Here is a 24,668-nt window from a genome sequence, read left to right on the forward strand (position 1 = left end):
AACTGTTCGTGAGTAGTTGAAAAATGTCTCCTAGTTAGTTTGAGTTTAATTTGAGACCAAATATTCACTATAGGTTTCCAATTTGAGCTACCACCAGGCCAACAACCTGAGCCTGATGCACTTGTTCTCAAGCCACTTCTTGATCATCTTTCCAGTGTGAGTAGGAGCATTGTCTTGTTGAAAAATAACATCTTATCATTCCTATTTAGAAAACCACCACTAGGGTCGTCTTCCAGAAAGCAGGTTATGCGACATACCCATCTAAGTTTACTCAGAGTAAATGGATAAACTCAACTTTCAGTTCCAAAAACAGAGGTAACTTTCAGGCTATGTAAGCAACCATAGCAACATATCCTCTGAACATAAGCAGGCTATGTTCCATGATTAATTTGTTTTAGAGGTCTTCAGGATATATTCTTCCAGATACTTTCTTCATGGCAATTTCCTGATGCTTCAAGCTATTGACCTATTCTCTAAATAGTTGATAATAGGGATTTTCTCCATCTTTAGGCTCTTTTAGACTTCATAATAGCTATAGTTGACCTGGCACTTTGCCTTTTTTTTTTTTTTTTGCCCAGGTGTATAACATGTATTGTAACATGAAGCCATGAAACCAAAACCTAATAACCTATGTGTCAAAATAAGGAATATATAGGTGTTGTGTGCACAGGTAAACAATACACTACTGTTAATGTTTACCATATTTATTTATTTATTTTTGACAAAATATACTACACTTTAAAACATAGTATTATGTAAAGTTTTAGATACTACAAGTGCTTCCAGGCAGCATTCATTAATCGCATTAACCAGTTATTTTGGTGATTCTTTATATTTAGCATAACCTGAATTCCAGTTATTTTATTGCACATCTTTTTCTATCTAGAGTTTAAAGAGATCAGGTTAGCTGAGGGCTGTGAAGGGAATGTGGAGGTTTTCTACAATGGATCCTGGGGTAATGTGTGCTGGAACCAGATGGAACCAGACACAGTGAGTCTGATCTGTCAGGAGCTGAACTGTGGGAGATCTGGTGTTTTGTCTGATTCTTCATCAAAAGTGGAATCAGCTCCTAACTGGCTGGATGAAGTGAAATGTCGACCACATGATTTGAATCTGTGGCAGTGTCCATCTTTACCATGGGGACAGAATGACTGCAATAAAGATGAAGTGGCCAAAATCACCTGCTCAGGTAAGCGTTAAAATGTTTTTAAAGGGGTCATATAATGGTACATGCACTTTTACAAGCTGATTGTATGTAAATGTGTGTTTGCAGTGCCTGTACACCACCATCCAATAAAGATAAAAATCCATCCATTTATTTATTTTTATTTTTTATCTCATTTTTTTTCCAGTGTCTCAAATCAAGCCTTTGACACGGTCGTTGCAACAGCATTTCAACTCAGACCCGCCCTGAGCGAGCTGTTATCGTAGTCTGCCATCTAAGCGATTGTGGTGTTCTATTCTTGGGTGTAATAATGAACACAGCAGTCATTTTGATGTTCCTAAATCCGAAATGCTGAAGAAGTTTTGTTTTCGAAGGGAATATTACCCCGATCAACGTCAATGCTTTCATGTTTGCGCCCCGCAAATCATTTCTCACCATGCTTTATAAATGATGGTCAGTATGAAGCAGGTTTTGCTAAGAAGCTGCTCCTGAAAAAAAGATTGATACCAATTATTAATGTTTCTGCTGCACCTCCAGAAGAATTGAGTGTAGTTTGTAACGCTTGCACGCTTACCGATGAATGTGGCTAAAGTTTACAGGGTAAGTTAAATTATAGCATGCTTTCTATATGATGTTGTCGATATAGTTCATAATCCCACGTTTATAATGAACAACGAGTTACAGTTATTGTGTTATTACAAACTGTGTATGCTAATAATAAAGTTATTGTGGTAACACTGCACTAAGCTTAATTTTGTAGATGGTTTATAACGGTGTCTGTTGAAACATTCCTGTGGTGACCTAATGTCAGTTCTTCAGCCCTGACAGTTGTACCTAACACTGCATAGATAACGTCATGCATCACTGACAAGTCTACATTTACCGGAAAATAGTTTTTCATGACCATTAGCTGTAACATCAATCTGTCAATGAACTAACGTATACATCAGTAAACGCAAAGCATTCCTATCTCACTACGCTAACGTTACCCTGCCAGTACAAAGATAGATCAAAATGACATTACATTAACCAACCATTCAGAAACATCCAGCTCGCGTCATCTTGTTCCTGGTTCAAATTGATACGATGTGTCATCAGAGAATCCCGTTGCCATTCCTTCCGCTCCACTGTTGTTTAGGCAACAACTCACAACATAGCTGCTTTGTGTCAAAGCACCCCTCAGAACAGAAGGGCGGGGTGAGCAAAGCTCATTAGCATTAAAGTCACATGCACTGAAATGGCTTGGTGAAAACAGAGCTGTTTTTGACCAGGTAAAATGAGTGTTTTCTTACTATCTTACAATACTAAGGATAATTTTTAATTAAATTATATAACAAACTTTTTCATTTAGACACGATCATATTAAGAATCATATTAACTTGTTCAAAAATGGCCTTATATGACCCCTTTAAGTATATGCATGAAACTTTGTATTATATGTATTATAATTAACATTTTATCACAGAACAGGAGAATCATGAGTCCGCTCGAAGCTATCTGATATGCTCCACATCTCCCCCCCAGAGACAGTGTTCAGGTAAGTTTATTGGAAATAATCCTGACCTCACACACACCCATGCTAGCCATGCTAGCACCTCTGTTGTGATGGTACTCTGCTGGCTCCTTGTTTGTGATGTGTGCGTGTGCGTGTGCGTGTGTGTGTGTGTGTGCTTGTGTGTGTGTGTGTGCGTGTGTGCGTGTGCGTGTGTGTGTGATTTAGAGTATGTTCCTCTCAGACTGAGTGGAGGGGCGGGCCGGTGCTCTGGGAGGCTGGAGGTGTATCATAACGCTGTGTGGGGCTCAGTCTGTGATGATCTGTGGGACATCAGCGATGCTCAGGTGGTCTGCAGGCAGCTGGGTTGTGGAGCAGCACTGAGGGCTGATGGGAATTCAGCCTTTGGTGCTGGTGAAGGTGTTGTGTGGCTGAACAGAGTCGAGTGCAGAGGGAATGAGATTCACCTGTGGGACTGTCCTCTCTCCCTGAAGAACCACACTGACTGCTCCCACAAAGAGCACGCTGGACTCACCTGTGCAGGTCACAGCAACACACTGAGGAATGTTAAATAAATAATTTACTTTGATTTGATCTTTAATGTTATTGTGTCTTTTTTTAAACAGATCTTCCAGATTTGTCAGTGTCCACTACTCGAGCCACAACAACATCAGCTTCTCCTCCAGTTTCTCAGACAGTGCGCTCCAGCTCAACATCAGTCACTCTTCCACAAACTCCTCCAGCGTCTCTCTCCGTGCCTGTGATTGTACTGGGAGTTGTGCTCTTACTGCTCTTAGTGCCACTGCTTATACTGATTCAGCAGAACAGAGTGATGAGGAGAGGTAGGAGAGATCCAGAGTGTCATATTGTGTCTTATTCAGTGTGTGATCAGTCATGTGTTGTGAACTGACAGCAGGTTTGTCTGTCTACACTCACAGCTCTCTCTAAGAGGAGACACAGTATGAAGACTGAGGCCGTTTATGAAGAGATTCATCACAAACCCTCTAATAGACGCAGTATCTTCACTCAGAGGGGTTAGGGAATTAAACCACATTGGTTCATTTGTGGGACTGTGTGTCAATTGTAAATATATACACTGTAAAAATAAATATGTCTCCATCTCCAAATTGCAGTAGGAGTCACTCCTGACTATAAAAATATCACCGCCACTGAAGGCCCATCAGGTCAGTAAATTAAACTTATCACAGCATTTCATTTAATATAATTACTCATTTGGCCTTTTAATTTGTTTGTTTATTCTCTCTTTCATGTTAAATAATTTATTAGAACAACAAGTCACCCCAGAGAATTATGATGATGTAATCAATGCTGAATGGAGACATCATGCTACAGGTTTATTTCTTTTAATTATTTTGTTTATTTATTACTTTTAACACACATATACATACAGTGGGTACGGAAAGTATTCAGACTCCCTTACATTTTTCACTCTTTGTTATATTGCAGCCATTTGCTAAAATCATTTAATTTAATTTTTTCTCATTAATGTACACACAGCACTCCATAATGACAGAAGAACACAGAATTATTGACATTTTTGCAGATTTATTAAAAAGAAAGACTGAAATATCACATGGTCCTAAGTATCCAGACCCTTTGCTCAGTATTTAGTAAAAGCACCCGTTTGATCTAATACAGCCATGAGTCTTTTTTGGGAAAGATTCAACAAGTTTTGCACAACTGGATTTTGGGATCCTCTGCCATTCCTCATTGCAGATCCTCTCCAGTTCTGTCAGGTTGGATGGTAAATGTTGTGGACAGCCATTTTCAGCTCTCTCCAGAGATGGTCAATTGGGTGTAAGTCAGGGTTCTGTCTGGGCCATTCAAGAACAGTCACAGAGTTGTTGTGAAGCCACTCCTTTATTATTTTAGCTGTGTGCTTAGTATCATTGTCTTGTTGGCAGGTGAACCTTCGGCTTAGTCTAAGGTTTTGAGGACTCTGGAGAAGGTTTTTGTCCAGGAAATCCCTGTACTTGGCCACATTAATCTTCCCAGTCGTCCTTTCCCCGCACATGAAAAACACCCCCACAGTACGATGCTGCCACCACCATAATTCACTGTTGGGACTGTATTGGACAGGTGAGGAGCAGTGCCTGGTTTTCTCCACACATACCGCTTAGAATTAAGGCCAAAAAGTTCTATATTGGTCTCGTTAGACCAGAGAATCTTATTTCTCACCATGAGTCCTTCAGGTGTTTTTCAGGTGTCTTGCACTGAGGAGAGTCTTCCGTTGGGCCACTCTGCCATGAATCCCTGACTGGTGAAGGGCTGTAGTAATGGCTGACTTTCTACACCTTTCTCCCATCTCCAATCATTTAAGTTATTGTTTTTTCATATTGATTCTACTAATTGGACTTGATTAGGAAAGCCACACACATGTCTGTATAAGACCTTACAGCTCACAGTGCATGTCAGAGCAAATATGAATCATTAAATGGAAGACGTTTGGGACGACCAGAACGCTTCCTGGAGCTGGCCGTCCAGCCAAACTGAGCTATCAGGGGAGAAGAGCCTTGGTGAGAGAGGTAAAGAAGAACCAAAAGATCGCTGTGGCTGAGCTCCAGAGATGCTGTCGGGATATGGGAGAAAGTTGTAGAAAGTCAACCATCACTGCAGCCCTCCACCAGTTGGTGCTTTATGGCAGAGTGGCCTGACGGAAGTCTCTCCAGTGCAAGACACATGAAAGCCTGCATGGAATTTGCTTAAAAACACCTGAAGGACTCCAAGATGGTGAGAAATTAGATTATCTGGTCTGATGAGACCAAGATAGAACTTTTAGGCCTTCATTCTAAGCGGTATGTGTGGAGAAAACCAGGCACTGCTCCTCACCTGTCCAATACAGTCCCAAGAGTGAAGCTGTTGGGACAGGACGACTGGTTGCAATCGAGGGGAAGATGAATGCGGCCAAGTACAGGGAAAACCCTGGACGAAAACCTTCTCCAGAGTGCTCAAGATCTCAGACTGGGCTGAAGGTTCACATGCCAACAAGACAATGACCCTAAGCACACAGCTAAAATAATGAAGGAGTGGCTTCACAACAACTGTGTGACTGTTCTTGAATGGCCCAGACAGAACCCTGACTTAAACCCAAATGAGCATCCCTGGAGAGACCTGAAAATGGCTGTCCACAACATTTACCATCCAACCTGACAGAACTGGAGAGGATCTGCAAGGAGGAATGGCAGAGGATCCCCAAATCCAGGGGTGGAAAACTTGTTGCATCTTTCCCAAAAAAGACTCATGACTGTATTAGATCAGAAGAGTGCTTCTACTAAATACCGAGCAAAGGGTCTGAATACTTAGGACCATGTGATATTTCAGTTTTTCTTTTTAATAAATCTGCAAAAATGTCTACAATTTTGTGTTTTTCTGTCAATTTGGGATGCTGTGTGTGTACATTAATGAGAAAAAATGAACAAATGATTTTAGCAAATGGCTGCAATATAACAAAGAGTGAAACATTTAAGGGGGTCTGAATATATATATATATATATATATATATATATATATATATATATATATATATATATATATATATATATATATATATATATATATTGTGGCAGGGTGAAGGATCACGCAACAATGGAATTGGTGCAAAGCCCCCAGAGGGTGGATTTATTAGTGGGAAAATTGACAGACGTGATGTGTTTAGGTGCAGGTGCGCTGTGAATGTCCTTCTTCCGGGTGCCCTGGTGCTAGCGGTGACGTGGGTGCGGCGAGGTGGCCGGAGCGTCACAGGCTGCAGTCTGGGTGAGAGAGAGAGAGACAGGTTAGCGTAGTGCTGCATGGAGATCGTGCTCAAACTGGTGTCCCAGAGTCGAGGCTTTTAAGCCCGGGCCTGATGGCCTGCAGCTGTGACGATCCGGCCCGTGCTGATCGTGTGCAGGTGTTTTCCATCAATTGCCAGGGCGACGCTGATGAGAGCTCGGGAGACTTGTCACACTCCCCCCCCCTAAGCGTCGCGCTGGTCCTGTAATGACAGTTAGTGGCATACATTGGGGAACATAGGGGTGGGCGGGGAGTGCGCCCTGACAGACCTGCGTAAGCTGACCACAGCCTGGAGAGTCCGTCGGCGTTGGAATTGGCCGTCCCGGCCCGATGTTCCACTGTGAAGTGGAAGTCCTGGAGCGCCAGGAACCACCGCGTCACTCTGGCGTTGGTGTCCTTAGCGCGGGCCATCCACTGAAGCGGGGCGTGATCCGTCATCAGAGTGAAGCGGCGTCCCAGCAGGTAGTAGCGGAGCTCCAGGACCGCCCACTTAATGGCCAGGGCTTCCTTCTCCACCGCCGCATACCTGGTTTCGGCTGGGGTCAGCTTACGGCTGATGTAGGTGACGGGGTGCTCCTCACCCTCCTGGACTTGGGAGAGGACCGCTCCGAGGCCCGTGTCGGAGGCGTCCGTCTGCAACAGGAAGGGGCAGTTGAAGTCGGGCGCCCTCAAGACCGGTTCCGTGGTCAGCGAGGTCTTGATGGCCCGGAAGGTCTTATCCAGCGCGTCATCCCACTTCACCTTCTCCGGCTGCCCCTTCCTGGTCAGGTCTGTCAGGGGAGATGCTAAGGAGGAGAAGTTAGGGATAAAACAGCGATAGTAGCCCGCCAACCCCAAAAAGGCTCGTACCTGGGTCTTGGTCTCCGGGCGGGGCGCTGTCAGGATGGCGTCGACCTTTCTTTGTTGTGGCTGGATCAGCCCTCTACCCACCCGGAACCCCAGGTACTGAGCCTCGGCGAGGGCCAGATGACATTTCCGGGGGTTGGCGGTCAGCCCAGCCCGCCGGAGTTCCAGGAGCACCCTCCGGAGCCGCTCCAGGTGGTCCTGCCAGGTCTCGGAGTGGATGACCACGTCGTCGAGGTAGGCGGCGGCGTAGGCTTGGTGAGGACGCAGGAGGATGTCCATCATCCTCTGGAACGTCGCCGGTGCCCCGTGGAGGCCGAAGGGGAGGGTCCGGTATTGCCAGTGCCCACTTGGAGTAGAGAACGCCGTTTTCTCCTTAGCGGAGTTCGTGAGGGGGACTTGCCAGTATCCTTTGGTGAGGTCGAGTGTCGTGATGTACCGGGCCCTCCCCAGACGTTCCAGTAGCTCGTCGACACGGGGCATCGGGTAGCCATCGACCTCCGAGACCTCGTTGAGCCGGCGGAAGTCGTTACAGAACCGGAGGGTGCCATCCGGCTTCGGTACCATGACGATTGGGCTGGACCAGGCGCTGCGGGATGGTTCGATTACCCCTAACTTGAGCATCTCACAAATTTCATCCTCGATGGCCTGTCTCCGAGCCTCTGGGACCCGATAGGGCCGCTGCCTCACGATGACCCCTGGTGGCGTTCGGATGTCGTGCTGGATGACGTGGGTCTGCCCGGGACGGGTGGAGAACACATCAGAGAACTGACGGACCAGATGGTTCAACTCCGTCTTCTGGGCGGCCGCCAGATGGTCCCCGACGTCTACAACCAGGGGATCGACGGAAGCCAACGCGGCGAGCTGTTCTCGGGTCCCCACCCATCTCTTTAGCAGGTTAACGTGATATAGCTGCTCTTCTCGCCGGCGACCCGGCTGGCGCAGCCGATAGTTGACGGGCCCCACTCGTTCCACGACGGTGTACGGACCTTGCCAGGTCGCGAGGAACTTGCACGTGGAGGTGGGGACCAGCACCAGGACTCGATCCCCTGGTTGAAACTCTCGTGGCTGGGCCGCCCGGTCGTACCTTTGTTGCTGGGACTGCTGCGCCTTGGTGAGGTGTTCCCGGACTAATGGCATGACCTTCTCGATCCGCTCACGCATCTCTCTCACGTGTTCAATGGCGGAGCGGAGAGGTGCCGGCTGCTGCTGTTCCCAGGCCTCACGGGCCACGTCCAGAAGACCCCTCGGCTGACGGCCAAAGAGCAACTCGAATGGGGTGAATCCCGTGGATGCTTGAGGCACTTCCCTGATGCCAAACAGGACGTATGGGAGCATCAGGTCCCAGTCTCTCTTATCTTCCGCTGCCACACGCCGGAGCATCTGCTTCAAGGTTTGATTAAACCGTTCTACGAGGCCGTCTGTCTGTGGGTGGTATACCGTGGTGCGGAGTTGCTTTACCTGCAGCAGCCGGCAGAGGTCTGCCATCAGCCGGGACATAAAGGGGGTCCCTTGGTCCGTCAGTATCTCCGCTGGGATGCCGACTCGGGTGCAGAGGAGGAACAGCTCGTGGGCGATGTTTTTGGCCGTGGCCTTCCTCAGGGGAACTGCCTCTGGATACCGGGTGGCGTAGTCGACGATCACCAGGATGTGCTCGTGTCCCCGGGCAGACTTAGGCAACGGCCCCACCAGGTCCATTCCGATTCGCTCGAAAGGTACCCCGATGATGGGAAGCGGAATGAGCGGGCTGGGGGGAGGCGCTCGTGGTGCGGTCCGTTGGCAGGTGGGACAGGCCTGACAGAAACGCTTCACTTCCCCATCCAAGCCTGGCCAGTGGAACCGGTCCCGGATCCGCTGGATGGTGTTGGCGACTCCCAGGTGACCGGCCATTGGATGGCCATGGGCGAGTTCCATGATCATTTCTGTCTTGGTCCTCGGCACCACGAGGAGCTCTTTGACCTCCCCCCTCCGCTGGGCGACACAGTACAACAGGCCGTTCCGAACGATGAAATGCGGGAGAGGATGGGGCGCTGGATGATGGTCCTGGCCATCGACTGCCCGGACCTGAGTCCAGCAGTTCTTGAGGCGGTCATCCTCCAACTGGGCCTTCGCGAAGGAGCCCCCTCCCTGGACCTGTTGGAATACATCAAAGAAGACATTAGGAGTTTGGGAGGGGGACTCACCATCTCTCCCGCTGTCCGACGCCAACAGAGCGGCCTGGGTCGTCCTCCTTCTCCGACCGCGCCGCTCTCGGGGGCGGCTCCCGGCCTGGCTGGCTGGCTGGGCGGAGGTCTGCAGCAGTTCTTCAAAGCCCGGCCAGTCCCGTCCGAGGAGTACGGCCACGGGAAGGTCCTTCACAATTCCCACTTCCAGCGGCCAGGTGCCCGGGCCAGCGGAGATCGTCACTCGGCGGGCCGGGACATAACGAGTGTCGCCGTGTACACAGGTGATCGGAAGTTGGGTCTTGGAGTTCCTCTGGGGCGGTAGGATGGCGGCCTGGACGAGACTGACCGAGCTCCCCGAGTCGAGAAGGGCCAGAACTGGCCGCCCATTTAGTTTCACCTCCGATCGCGGGGCTCCGCGGGGCGGCTCTTGATGGACGACACAGCCAGCCAACCATGTACGTACCGGTGGGACCGGTTCCTCCGTGGGCATCGGCTCGTCGATTGGGCCGGGAGCCGCAGGCCTGTGTACTGCGCGCTGGGTACCTTCCGGCGCGCGTCGCTCCTGGACCACCCTCCGGGGGAAAGACGGCGCTCGCTCCCCAGGGTCGCGGTGCATCGCCGCCTCCGCCAACTCGATGGCTTCGACGAGCTCGCTGATGGAGGTTGGATTCGTCATTCCCACCGCCCTCCTCGTGGGCGGCGGGAGAGCTCGGAGCAGACGGTCGATCGTGACCCGCTCCGCTACCTGACCCGCGGTGGTTGTTCCCTCCAACAGCCAGTGTCGGGACAGTCTGGAGAGTTCAGCAGCCTGGGCGCGGGCTGGGCGACGAGGCTTGTAGTCCCATTCGTGAAACAGTTGGGCTGCTGAAATGGACGACAGCCCGAGGCGTCCGAGGATTTCTCTCTTTAATGCATCATAATTGTCCGCCGTTTCAGTGGGCAATGAAAAGTAGGCTTGTTGTGCCTCACCGGTCAGCAGGGGTCCCAGCAGCCGCGCCCATTCGCTCCGGTCCCAGTTCTCCCGAACCGCCGTGGACTCAAACAGCTGCAGGAACAGCTCGATGTCGTCATGGCCGGTTAACTTTGGCAGTATCTGGGTGGCGCGGACGCGCGGATCAGGCAGCGGAACGTGCCGGGCAGGGGAAAGGCGGAGAGCGGCGACTTCCTCTTCAACTTTTTGCTGGCGTGCCGCCAGATGTTCGGTGATTTGCTGCTGTCGCAGACTCACTTCGGTAAGGCATTTTAGCAGGTTTTCCATGATAGGGGAGGAGCGCCGCCTTTTTCTCCGATCCGGTTGACTGCGTGGGTGAGAAAAAAAACAATGTCAGTGTTCAGGGGGTGGTTGGTGATCCTTCACGCTCTTGCCCGCATTCTCCACCAGTGTGGCAGGGTGAAGGATCACGCAACAATGGAATTGGTGCAAAGCCCCCAGAGGGTGGATTTATTAGTGGGAAAATTGACAGACGTGATGTGTTTAGGTGCAGGTGCGCTGTGAATGTCCTTCTTCCGGGTGCCCTGGTGCTAGCGGTGACGTGGGTGCGGCGAGGTGGCCGGAGCGTCACAGGCTGCAGTCTGGGTGAGAAAGAGAGAGACAGGTTAGCGTAGTGCTGCATGGAGATCGTGCTCAAACTGGTGTCCCAGAGTCGAGGCTTTTAAGCCCGGGCCTGATGGCCTGCAGCTGTGACGATCCGGCCCGTGCTGATCGTGTGCAGGTGTTTTCCATCAATTGCCAGGGCGACGCTGATGAGAGCTCGGGAGACTTGTCACAATATATATATAATACAGTTTCAAAATAAAAAAAATTGTCCATTAATGGATGCATTTAATTTTCATTATTTTGTTGTAGATGACTTAGCAGAAAACTATGACGATGCCATTGTACAGCAGTTTTCCAGTGATAAAGCAGGTGAAATTATACATTTTACACAAGGTTTCCCACTTATTTTTCATCAAATTAGTATTATTATGTCATTAATAATAGGCAGGTTTATATCAGAAGGTGTTCAGGAGGAGTATAATGATATGAATAATGTCAGGGGTCATTTACGAGTGACATGTTTGGTATATTATGACACTTTTTTTACTGAATAATTTTGGTTTAGTTTATAATTGCTTTATATTAACTTTATATTAACTTTATTGTGTTGTTAATGTATATAGTCTCAATAGCTTATTTAAATGGACTGAAAACATTGTTTTGTCTAATAATTTTTAAAGCATGTCAATCCACGGATTTGCTCTTGTTGTCTAATAACAGACTATGACGATGTGGAGGAAAATCTATGAAAACGGAGGAACTGCATAACTCAAACCACACTCACCGTCTCAAATCAAAGTTTTTAAGTGATCTGCAGAGTTTACGTGTTTAAGATCCTCTATACTGTATGTTTGAGCTGCAGTCCATCAATGTTTTATGTTGTATTGAAATCTTCTAATTCAGCTACAATTTCTCAATCTGAGAAAAAAAGCATTGCTTTCAAAATGTTTGATTTTTTTTTCTCCCCCAGATGTTTTTACAGATTATGTTTTCTGTTGTTGTTTTTATTTTTTATTTAAGAGAATAAAACAATAAAATATATGAGTTTGCATCATTTTATCTTTAAGCCACCACCATCATAGTCTTTAACATTTCATAGCACTTAAAAAATATAATATAATATTATTCCTTTTAAATGGAGATCTACTGGTGGTCTTTTATATTTTGCTAAAAGTTGTTAGAATTTACTTTGGGAAATATGTTTACAAACAGCAGCAGTGAAGAATTATCAGAAAAGCATGTTCACTTTACTCTATGTCGTGCAGAAGGAGTTTCTGACTGTCAGAAACATGACATGCACCTTTATAACGTCCAGTGTTTATAAAAGAGACCGTTTGTTTCATGTATTTGTTTCCAATGTAATCACTGTTTTGAATTAATATCCATGTTAAAGAGGTCAAATCAGACTGACTCTACATGGAAATGTTTTTAGGGGGAAATTGGGACGGCTGAAACATTTTATTTCAACACATCTTCCTATACAAAACATGCAAAAGTGAAATGTTTTGTTATTCACAAATGGTCCTTTGCTATGTCTCTGCTTTAGACTTTGTGTTTCTCACATTGACTCTCATGACAGTTGAGTGACTTTGTTAATTCCTTGATTCTTTCCTTCAGGTTTCTTTCAGATTTCTATCAGATTTCTTTATTTCTGTGTCTAAAAATGAGACGTTAAACCGATGTCCAGACTCTCTGTGGTCATTAAAAATCCCAGGATGTCTTTCGGAAAAAGAGTAGGGGTGTAAACCCGGCATCCTGGCCAAATTTGCCCATTGGCCCCTGTCCATCATGGCCTCCTAATAATCCCCATATCCTGATTGTCTTAATCACTCTGTCTCCTCTCCACCAATCAGCTGGTTGAGCGTTCTGGCGCAATATGGCTGCCGTCGCATCATCCAGGTGGATGCTGCACATTGGTGGTGGTTGAGGAGATTCCCCCCTTCTATGTAAAGCGCTTTGAGTGCCTTGAAAAGCGATATATAAATTGAACGCAATTAAAAAAAAAAAAATTTTAAAAAGCTTTACAAGGTGTAGTTTGTTTTTCTTAACTGTTGCCTATGGGCAGGGTGTATTATATTGGTACTCTTCGTTCGGAATTAATTATTCAATAGAAAAGTTTTTCTATACTGCTGTCAACATTTTATTTTACCAGAAAAACCAACATTTTCTTCCAATTTAAATAATCCTGGGGTTTCATATGATGTACTTCATAAAAACTGTACTTGTAGCAATTTTTGCATAATTATTATACGTGCATTTTTAATGACCTCATATTCATTGAGTAAAATAAAAAGAATGGTAAAATTTTACAATACGCTGCTCTGGGAGGTTAGAGATACTTGATGATCAGTCGTGGGTGTCAGTGTGTGCTGCTGCCTTTGACCAGCAGGATGCAGAGGTTGTGTGTAGAGAGCTGGACTGTGGAGCTCCTGTACAGGTGCTGGGAGAAGCTGCTTTTGGCAAAGGAGACGCTCAGATGTGGACACAAGAGATTCAGTGCAGAGGAAATGAGTCTCAGATTCACTTCTGTCCAACATCACCACCAGAAGAAAACAACTGTAGCAGTTACAACATTGTGGGACTGATCTGTTCTGGTAAATGACCAATATTCGGTATTTCTTTATTTGTTATGAATAAAGTATAATTTCTTTGTCAGCAGCATTATAATCTAACCTCTCTGTTTTTTATTCAAATTACAGAGATCTCAGACTATTAAACAGTTCACCTTTGCAGGCCGTTTATGAGGAGATTCATCACAGACAGAATCACTTCATTCAGAGGGGTGAGTAAATGTCAGAGAGTCTGATTTGCGGAGATCAAACGGGTAATCACTTTATTCAGAGAGGTGAGCAGAGTAAATCACACAGATCCATTTGTGGGACTTTTGTGTGTTATCTGGAATGATGCAGGGTTAGTGTAGTGGTTCAAAGGAAGTGTGGATTTTGGTTGATTTACGATATTGAATGTGTCTGATGGATCTTCTCCTCTATAATAGAAAGTTTCCTTTCTGAAGACCAGTACTCTGGGTATGAAGATGCTGATGAGCTTCTTTTAGGTTAGAGGACCCAAATATAATAATCTTATCTGCTACATACAGAAATTAATGGATGTTAAATTAATCAAAAAAATTGGTTAGCAGGTTAAATTCTATAAACTATTCAGCACGTAATAATTCAGATAAGGATTTATTGAATCTTTTTTTCCCCTTTCCTCCACGCTTTTTAAAGCAAACTCTGCAGTCGTAGCCGCACATGACTACTGTAATGACATCACCACCACTGAAGGGCCAAAAGGTCAGTGACTTTAACTGATTTGACCAAATTAAATGAACTATTGGGCCTCTGAATAGTAAAAGCAGTTTTTGTTTATTTCCTCTTTGCTGTTAACTCATTTAGAAGAACAGCAAGTCACACCCGAGTATTATGATGATATAATCACTGTTGGACTGAGATCTCATGATTATAATTTATGTAAGTTTTAACAATATAGATTTATATCCACTTTAATTATACTAATGCACTCTTTCAAAATCCCATATTTTGTACATTTAATGGATGCATTTATGCTTTGTCTATATATTTAGACTTGCCTGAAAACTATGATGATGTCATCATTGTACGACAATTCTCCAATGATAAAGCAGGTGTGTGTTTCAAATTACTCTCTCAAATTACGTTTTGTTTGTTTGTTTGTCTTTAAATTATAGTGTCAAATAAACTAAGGTTAATAAAATCAGAGGATGTTCAGGGGGAGTATGATGATGTGAATAATGTAAGGGAGTATATGGGTGATGAGTTTGGTACGTTACTGACATCTCTTTACCTTACAGTGAATTTGCATTGTTTTTATAATCACTTTATAATATTCATTGCTCTTTTAACTTGACTGTCAAAATGAATGCGTTCATTTATAATACTTTTTAAAGCATATGTTGATAAATTAATTTTCTCTTGTTTTCTAATAGACTATGATGATGTGGGGGAGGAGCCAAGAAAACAGGGCGGGGCAGTATAACTGAAACCACACCCACTGCCTCAAATCATTTCAAAGCATTTAAGTGGTCTGCAGAGTTTGTGTCTTAGACGCTATACAAGTTTCAACTGCTGTAAACCAATCAATTTTATTTCAAATGTTAAATTGAAATTTAGTAAATCGATTACAATTGAATCAGTGTTTGACAGGAAAAAATGTTTAGTTTAAACTTATCTTTCCAGAGATTTTTACAAAACACGTTTTTGTGATCCCATTGCACTGAAACATTTCTATCATTTAGACTTGGCAATTTGAGAGAACGCACACAAAAACCAATCAGTTTGTATATAATTGTTATGATTTCAGATACTTCACCATTTAATAATAATAATAATACATTTTATTTTAACTTCCACTGCTCTAGTTATTAATATTTTACAGCAACTTATAAAAAATATCATATTCCTTTTGAATGTAAACCCACTAATGGTGGTCATGTATATATACTTTGGGAAATACATTTACAAACAGCAGCCGTGGTCAAGGATCTTTACCTCATAAGAATGTAACTCTTGACTCTTTATGTCCTGCAGAGGGTACAGTACACGGCATACATGTGATTTATGATTTATGTACTTGTTTTATATTTGTATCCACTTTGATTGTTGTTTTGAATTGATTTGAATGTTTTTTATTTAGAAATTAAAATAAAAATGACCATGTGCATGAATATTGTGTGTCATTGTTATTATTATGAATTATTATTTTTTAGTAAACAAAATGCAAAATTTAATCAAGTTCTATGAAATACTGTTATTGTTTAATAGTACGTTGATATGTCTCTCTGTCTTGTGCCTCTTGTGTTTGTTGTCAGCAGTTAGTTATCAGAGCTTGTATCTCTTCTCTGCAGGTGTCAGACTTTGGCGCTGTATGTATACTGAAGTGTTTCCCACATTCACAATCATGACAGCTGTGTGACTTTCTCAGCACTTTATCATGTGTGTGTCTACTCAGTAAAGTGTCCCTGTAAGGTAGAGGATGAGTCTTGTTCAAAAGTGGCATTCTCTTTATCTATATGGAGACATTTGAAAATGCCTTGCCTGATTTGTTGTTGTAGCTGTTTTCTTGAAGTTTAACTCTGAGTGTGATTGGTGGTTTTCAGAAGCCCCCTCCCCTCTCTCTACCGTTATCTTTCTCACCAGAGCAGACAAGAGTCTCTTTTTCTTCAGAATTGCCAAGAGAGCGGATGAAAAGTTTGTACTGAAGTGCCGAGCAGAGGATGATGAAGAGCTGTCTTACAATCCTGCTGATGTCCACAGTCGTCACCCTCACCACTGCAGGTATTTTTACCTTCAGTTAAAGGGCCAGTCAGTTCCTTTGAACATATTAAATGAAAGTAGTTTAATATTTAACATAAGGATCTTCCTGTGTACTATCAATAAATTGGGTATTTTTGGGTATAACTTTGTCAATTTTATTTCTCTTATATAGATTATTGCTTAGATTTCTTTATATATAAATATATAGCTTAGATTTCCTTACTTATCCTTACTTATATTATAAGTAAGATTTCTTACTTATATTAAAAATGCAGATTCTCACTTTCAAATTATTTTCTTTTTTGTAATTGCATGAAACGGTCTTTTGGTTTGGTTTGGTTTGATGTGTTAAAATATACTGTAACAAGTTCGTGAGTGTGGAAGGAAGAGGACAAGGGGTCGGCTTTGGACTGCTGACGTCTCTTTATTCTGATACTCAAAAACAACGTGCACACTTCAGTGTGTGTGACTTTCATTCAATAACTCCCGCGGCCCGCCACACAGAGCAGCCTTAACTTGGGTGAAGGCCTGCTGGCACGGCTCCGTCCACTGGACCGTATCTGGTAGCCCCTTTCTAGTAAGGTCAGTCAGAGGGCTGGTGAGGTCTGAATAATTGGGGATAAACCGCCTATAATATCCCGCCAGCCCCAAGAACTGACTTACCTCCTTTTTGGTCTTGGGCCTCGGACAGGTCGCAATCGCGGCGGTCTTATCAATTTGGGGACGCACCTGTCCATGGCCCAAGTGGAAGCCCAGATACCTTACCTCCACCCGCCCAATTGCACACTTCTTCGGGTTGGCCGTGAGCCCCGCTCCTCTCAGCGACCTCAGGACCGCCCTGACATGCTGCATATGCTGCTGCCAATCGTGGCTGTAAATCACGATATAATCTAGATAGGCAGCAGCATATGCGGCATGGGGACGCAAAATCCTGTCCATGAGCCGCTGAAAGGTGGCGGGAGCCCCGAACAAACCGAATGGAAGTGTGACAAATTGGTGCAATCCAAACGGCGTGGTGAAAGCTGTCTTTTCTTTGGACAATGGAGACAAGGGGATCTGCCAATAGCCCTTCGTTAAGTCCAATGTCGAATAAAATTGAGCCAAGCCCAGGCGATCAAGCAACTCGTCAACCCGCGGCATTGGATAGGCGTCGAATTTCGACACAGCATTCACCTTGCGATAGTCCATGCAGAACCTGACCGAGCCGTCGGATTTAGGAACCAAAACTATCGGGCTCGCCCAGTCACTGTTGGACTCCTCTATTACTCCCATATCAAGCATTTCACCCAATTCTTCCTGAACCACCTTTTTCTTGTGTTCAGGTATTCTATACGGCCAGCTACGAACAACCACGCCCGGCTCGGTCTCGATATGGTGCTGAATCAGGTCGGTACATCCCGGTAGGGGCGAGAACACGTTGGCAAACTCCGCCTGTAACTTAGATAAATCAGCGAGTTGGAACGGTGAGAGGTGATCTCCACCAGGGGACAGCGTGACTGATTGTGCTTTGATGCTCGCCTCTGGCCCGAGATCATCCTCTCCCCCGATCACCGTTGCCAACAACACTGATTCCACCTCATTCCATTTTTTCCTATCGGACCGTATCACCTCATAATCGAGATCCCCGATTTGTCGTGCGACCTCAAACGGCCCCTGCCACTTTGACATTAATTTGGAGCTTGACGTAGGGAGTAATAAAAGCACTTTCTCTCCCGGTGTGAATTTGCGTAGTTTAGTACCCCTGTTATACGACCGGCTCTGGCGGTCCTGGGCTTGCAACAAATTCTCCCTGGATAGCCGCCCCAGTGTGTGGAGTTTTGTTCGCAAGTCCAGTACATACTGAATTTCGTTTTTCGCCAACGAAGGTCCCTCCTCCCAAGTCTCTCTCAGGACATCCAGCACCCCCCGAGGCTGGCGTCCGTAGAGAAGCTCGAAGGGGGAAAACCCCGTGGAGGCTTGCGGGACCTCCCGCACGGCGAATAAGAGGGGTTCTAACCACTTGTCCCAATTTTTGGCATCTTCCTGTACGAACTTACGGATCATGGATTTAAGGGTGCGATTAAACCGCTCGACCAAGCCGTCCGTTTGTGGGTGATAGATGCTTGTTCAAATGGATTTAACGGCCAATAATCCATACAGTTTGCGTAATGTACGTAATAGAGCCCTGCACGGGCCTCAAATCTAGGCCCTAGCCCGGCCCTGGCCCGAGACGCTGAGGCCCTAGCCCGTGTCCGACAGCTTATCAAAATTCTCGGCCCGAGTCCGACTAGAGCCCGTTTTTTTTTTTTTTTTTTTTTTTTTTTTTTTTCAGCCATTAAAATAGTTCTGTTTTGTTTTTAATGTCAAAGTAGTTATATTTCGTTTCGTTTCTTTATTGAGTTAATTTAGAAAAATGTTTAGAGCATTTTTTTGTTTGTTAAATTATAGTTTTAATTTTTTTTAAGTGACGACCAAGCGACCAGCGGCTGACAGTGAGTTAACCGCATATTAAATCTATTTAGTCTCTCAAATCAACTCTTGACTTGTCTTGCCTATAATAAAATCCATAAATATAAAACACTTCAAGCATCACAATGTTAGTTAATTTCGCCAACTATTACCACCAGTAGCCTAAAAGGCATTTTTGACGAGCTGAGGCAGGCTGATTCTGCTCGCGGCTCTCGCAAACGGAGCTAAACAATCTTAAAACAAATAATAAAAAAAAGAACATGCAGGTTGTCTTATAGCCTACCTTACACCTACGCAAAATGAATATAAATCCGATCTTCAATTCCCGTGGTACAGTATATGCTCATTTAACGGAGTTTACAGCAACCGAAGCAAAAGATTCAAGATGCATTTTATTCAGCAGCTTATTTCATATTCAAAGACCACATAAGAAAGCGCGCACTGGTAAGATCATAAGTCTCATTCATTTTTATTGAAGATGATTGTGTTTTTGAGCATCTAAGACTTATTTTAAGTTTCATTTACGGCCATTTGCGTTGGCTTGCAGTAGTCATTTGCGGCGATGCGTGCAGCGCCATCATATCTATCTGACTACAACATATAGCCCATAACACGCTCTCACACGTTTATTTTTTAACCGTTTGCCAGGAGTAAAATGTATACATGTGGTTTAAACAACCAGATTTACATTTACATTTGTCCAGTTTCGTCTGAAATGCTTTCATCCTTCTGAATTGGTTTGTTTAGTGATCGGACTACATTGATAGCCCTGTTCATTAATAGCAGCAGACGCCCCGCGGATGACACGCAACAGAAACGCCACGCTCACACCACGCTTGCAGTGTGTCTCCGGCCTTAACTCTAGCAGCTGCGCTGAAGAAACGCGCGCTGCTGCTGCTGGCGCGGACTCTGAACATGCTCTGAACACTGTGCGAGCCATCTTGACAGTCGCGTTAGCTATTATGGTCTCGTGTTCACAAGCGCAGAACATCTCATTGTTCCTTTTAATTAATAAAATAAATATAATAAGAAGGAGAAGCCTAAAAAAGGCCCGAAGCCCGGCCCGCGTTTTAGGTATGACTTGAAAATTGGCCCGAAGCCCGGCCCGAGGGGCGTAAAAAAGTCGGGGCCCGTCGGGCTCGGGCATAAATGCAGGGCTCTAGTACGTAACATAAACGCCGTGCCTTGGTTGGTGAGGATTTCTTTCGGAACCCCCACCCGGGAGATAAGATGAAACAGTGCATCTGCAACACTCTTTGCCGAAATGTTGCGGAGAGCCACTGCTTCCGGATATCGTGTTGCGTAGACCACGATGACTAACACGGATCGCTCTAATGGCCCGATGAGGCCCATCCCAATTCTCTCGAAGGGGTCCTGCATTAATGGAAGGGGGCGCAATGGCGCTTTTGGAGCGGCCAGTGGATTTACCAACTGACATTCCGGACAAGACGCGCACCACCTGCGCACGTTGTCATGAATGCCTGGCCAAAAAAATCGGGTCATGAGGCGATTCAGCGTGGCCGCCTGTCCCAAGTGGCCCGCCATCGGATTGGCATGAGCCGCCCGGAAAAGCATTTCCCGGCGGCTCTTAGGAACTAACAACTGGGTTGTATCCATTTTTGTCTGAGTGTCTTGGGTCACTCGATACAACCGTTTTTTTATTATGGCAAAATAGGGATAGGTGACGGGCAAGGCGGGTTGGAGAGACTGGCCGTCGATGGATCGGACCTGTCATCCTGTGACTGCTCCAGAGGAAAGTCATCGCGGTCCGAGAGAATCAGTCTCTTGACCCCACTCAGTTCCTCTGGAGCCGTCCCCAGTGGTCCCGTCTCAGTCTCCCCAACCTGCACTCGCGCCGTCCCTATCCGAGCCTTTTTCCCCCAAGCGGCATCCGCACACAACGTTCCCAATAAGACCGAAAACGCGGGCCAATTTGTCCCCAAAATTAGCGGATGCCGGAGGTGAGGACTATCCGCCACCTCTACACTATGCTTTTCTCCCCTAAACTGTATCGTGATTGGGACAACCGGATACTCCACCACATCCCCGTGCACACACCGCACCTTAACCACGCGGCTGGTATCCAATGCCCCCGGCTGCATCAGGCTTTGATGGATCGAGGTTCGGTTACATCTTGAATCCACCAAGGCCTGAAATGTACCCCCCTTGATACTCACGGGTATTTGGTACTCTCCTGCCTGATCGGGGGTGGCCTGCGGGACCACGGATCATTGTCCAGATGTCTATCATCGGACACCGGTCCACAAAATGATCCGGGTCCCCGCAACGCCAACAGGCCAGCCCAGGCCTACCTGCTGCCCCAGTGGCGGGGAGTGGGTTGGACAATGGACGTGGAGAGAGGGAGGAACCGGAAGCATGGTCCCCTCCTGCCCCCATCAGCCCCGCCCCCCTGGACGGGGCCCTCGAATTCCCGAACTGCCCCGGCCCATCCCACCCCGGCCTCGGGGGGGAATACGAGGGGGGCCCGGTGGGTGGGACCTAGGGAGAGGGACAGGGCGAGAGAGAGAGACAGAGGGGAGAGAGAGAGAAGCAGAGGGGGGAGAGAGAGAGGCAGATGTTAGTGGGGGTTCGCCGACCCCAGGGCACGCCACCATGTGGTCCTCCGCCAGGTTGATGGCCGTCTCCAGCGACGTGGGCCGGTGGCACTGGACCCACTCGGCCGTTCGCTTGGGGAGCCGAGCGATGAACTGCTCCAGTACCACCAGATCGACAATGTGGCACCACCAGATCGACAACTGCCACTTGCGGCAGGAGTCCCGGAGCTGCTGGGCCATCGTGAAGAGCCGGCCGGTCTCGCCCCAGTCCAGGGAGCGGAAGCGCTGACGGTGTTGCTCTGGCGACCGACCGACCCGCTGGATGATGGCCCTCTTCAGATCTTCATAGACCAGGAGGTTCGCCACCGGTAGTTGTTGGGCAGCCGCCTGGGCTTCGCCGGATAGCAGGGGGATGAGGCGCACCGACCACTGTGCATGGGGCCACCCGCAGGTCTCCGCAGTATGCTGGAACAATTCCAGGAAGGCCTCGGGATCGTCCTGTGGCCCCATCTTGTGCAACGGCACGTGTACCGGTGTGCCGGTCTGCCCGGCGGCCTCGGCGCGAGTCTCCCGGTCGAGCCAGCTCCGGAACCTCTCGCGGTCCTCCTGCTGGCCTTGGAGGATCGCCACGAATCTCCGTTCCTGATCCGTCCTAAGGTCCAGCAGTGCCTGATGTTGCTCGCGGTGTAGGACCGCGAGGGATGATATGATCTCCGCAAGTGGGGTGGAGGACGGTATTTGCATGGCGGTCCTACTTCCTTCCCGGGTTTCGCCACCAGTGTAACAAGTTCGTGAGTGTGGAAGGAAGAGGACAAGGGGTCGGCTTTGGACTGCTGACGTCTCTTTATTCTGATACTCAAAAACAACGTGCACACTTCAGTGTGTGTGACTTTCATTCAATAACTCAGTTAACTTCCAGGTTCGCAACACTTCCGGTATCCGGGCACTTAGGGTCTCTGTGGATCGTCAGCAGTCCGTCTCTCTCTCTCACATGCTTCCGATTCCACAGGTGTTTTATCCTCTCTCCACGCCCATTACTGGAACAAGAGACAGGTGTTATTAATCTGCGTCCAACCCAATCACTTACCGCTCGTCCTGCGGCTCTCTCTCCCGCTGCAGACCTCGCTGAACCACGCCCCCCTTGCCACATATACATTCTGTTGTTATGATTTGAGGGATTGAGGAAAATTCAAAAGTGATTTTTCACAACAGGACTATTTAAGTGAACTGCAAAAAAAAAAAACAAAAAAAAAAAACATAAAATCTATAAATGTATGGACTTTCATAGATACACAACTCTTGTGTACAGGCAGTGTACGGCTGGTTGGTGGCCCCAGTCGCTGTGCTGGTAGAGTGGAGGTTCTTCATGGAGGTCAGTGGGGAACAGTGTGTGATAATGGCTGGGATACGAGAGCTGCTGAAGTGGTGTGTAGAGAGCTGGACTGTGGTAAAGCATTACGTGCAGTTGGTGTTGCTCACTTTGGACAAGGATCAGGACAAATATGGATGGATGAAGTGAAGTGTAAGGGATCAGAGACAACATTGAAGAACTGTAAAAGAAAAAGTTGGGGTGAAAATAACTGTGGTCATGGTGAAGATGCTGGAGTAATTTGCATAGGCAAGCCTGCCCAAACTTAAATGTTTTGTTAGCAAAATAAAGTGAATAGAATCGATGTCCTTATATTAATAATTAAATAGTTATAATGTTGTTTATTTATTTATACTCACAGGTCGCCTCCCCAGACTCTTTAATGGATCTCATTTTTGTGCTGGGAGATTAGAGATACTCCAAAGAAAGTCGTGGGTGTCAGTGTGTGCTGCTGCCTTTGACCAGCAGGATGCAGAGGTTGTGTGTAGAGAGCTGGACTGTGGAGCTCCTGTAGAGGTGCTGGGAGAAGCTGCTTTTGGCAAAGGAGACGCTCAGATGTGGACACAAGAGATTCAGTGCAGAGGAGACGAGTCTCAGATTCATCTCTGCCCAACATCACCGCCAGACAAAAACAACTGTAGCAGTTACAACATTATAATACAACAGTATTACTTTATTTGTTATGAATAAAGTTTAATTTCTTTGTCAACTGCATTATAATCTAATCTCTCTGTTTTTTATTCAAGTTACAGAGATCTCAGACTGTTAAACGGCTAAGACTCTTGTTCTGGAAGAGTGGAGCTTCAGTTCCCATTCTGTTGGTTCACTCGGTCCACACATGACTATGGGATATTGCGATCCAGCGCCATCTGCTGAAGACACCTTTATTCACGCCTGAAAGGCCAATGACGTATGACGACGTGGGCGGGGTCACCTGCCAACAGCATATAAATGCCGTCGTATGTGTCATCCCATTTGTTCAGTCCAGCTCTTCACCGTGCTGCTAGAACACCATCACACCACATTTTGGCAAGGGAAGCCCACAGTGGTGATTCTTGTTGAAATGAAGGTCAAAGAGAAAGCTTTTTAGCAACAAGTTTACAGCTCTATCGTTCCGCTTAGTGGGGCAGTTGCCAAACAAGGCTCCTGTCTTCAGGTGCCAATCCAAAGGCGGTGATCACCAGTTTGGGAGGCCACGAAGAGTTGGGACGATCGAGTGTAGACCGAGGAGTGTCGGTGCAGCGTTCACGGGGTGATTCGGTCTCGCTGGATGCGGGCGAGAAATGCTCTGACGAGAGGGGAAGAAATGCTCTTATTGGAGCTTACCCACTACTGAGAGGGAAATCCGTGTTTTCCTCAGCAAAATGGCTATTTGAGTTTTGCCACAAGGAAAGATGGAGGAAGAGGTATTTCAACGTTAATTCTTCCTCCTAAAAAAATTAAAAAAAACTTTGCAGCAGTTGAACACACACCTTAGAGTGGTTATTGTGTCAAGCTCAAAAATGCTTGCAGTATGTCACTTGCCGTTCGGCCTGTACCTCGTGTACAGAAGCAGCGTTGGGAACAAGCAGTGTTACAAACACAGGCGCTTGTTTTCTATCTACGAGCACTGAGGTTTTAATAAATCTCAAAAAGAGCCTCTTGGTTCTGTGTTAGCGAATTTCATATCTCAGTTTAGAGATAGATTTAGTACAGAATACAGTTATGCTGTCAGTTTGAAGGATCGAAAATGTTCACAGCTGCCTGAATCAGTTTCGGTGGGGCATGCAAGTGTATTTTCATACAGTGGTGAGACTGCTGGGGCTCATGGCCTTGATGATAGCAGTCATCCGGCTTTGTCTCATCTTTATCCATGCGCTCCAGAGATGGGCGCCGAGACCTGGTCTGAATGCCACGTGACAATAGAACAGACTGACAATAATCTCGTTGTGCATTCGAGCTCTTATCCCCTGGGCATCCCCGGGTCTGTTGACAGATGGGATTCCTCTAGGGAGAGCTACATCACGTATAG

At 46.4% G+C, this 24,668-nt stretch overlaps 1 protein-coding gene across 1 annotated transcript in view; it reads left to right on the forward strand.

Moving 5' to 3' along the window:
• Nucleotides 1-24,668, forward strand: part of LOC137049122 (uncharacterized) — an 85,110-nt gene that overhangs the window by 37,014 nt on the left and 23,428 nt on the right. The window contains 19 exon segments of the mRNA XM_067427505.1: nucleotides 887-1,215; nucleotides 2,690-2,702; nucleotides 2,886-3,200; nucleotides 3,293-3,499; nucleotides 3,596-3,691; nucleotides 6,497-6,567; nucleotides 6,738-7,217; nucleotides 7,368-7,707; nucleotides 7,969-8,151; nucleotides 8,290-8,406; nucleotides 8,512-9,775; nucleotides 10,061-10,304; nucleotides 10,548-10,689; nucleotides 10,839-11,033; nucleotides 11,304-11,363; nucleotides 13,307-13,588; nucleotides 22,598-22,900; nucleotides 23,019-23,294; nucleotides 23,641-23,726. Of these exon segments, the coding sequence (XP_067283606.1) occupies nucleotides 887-1,215; nucleotides 2,690-2,702; nucleotides 2,886-3,200; nucleotides 3,293-3,499; nucleotides 3,596-3,691; nucleotides 6,497-6,567; nucleotides 6,738-7,217; nucleotides 7,368-7,707; nucleotides 7,969-8,151; nucleotides 8,290-8,406; nucleotides 8,512-9,775; nucleotides 10,061-10,304; nucleotides 10,548-10,689; nucleotides 10,839-11,033; nucleotides 11,304-11,363; nucleotides 13,307-13,588; nucleotides 22,598-22,900; nucleotides 23,019-23,294; nucleotides 23,641-23,726 (5,003 nt within the window).

This window comes from Pseudorasbora parva, chromosome 20 (genome assembly GCF_024679245.1).
Source record: "Pseudorasbora parva isolate DD20220531a chromosome 20, ASM2467924v1, whole genome shotgun sequence".
Classification (NCBI taxonomy): Eukaryota; Metazoa; Chordata; class Actinopteri; order Cypriniformes; family Gobionidae; genus Pseudorasbora; species Pseudorasbora parva.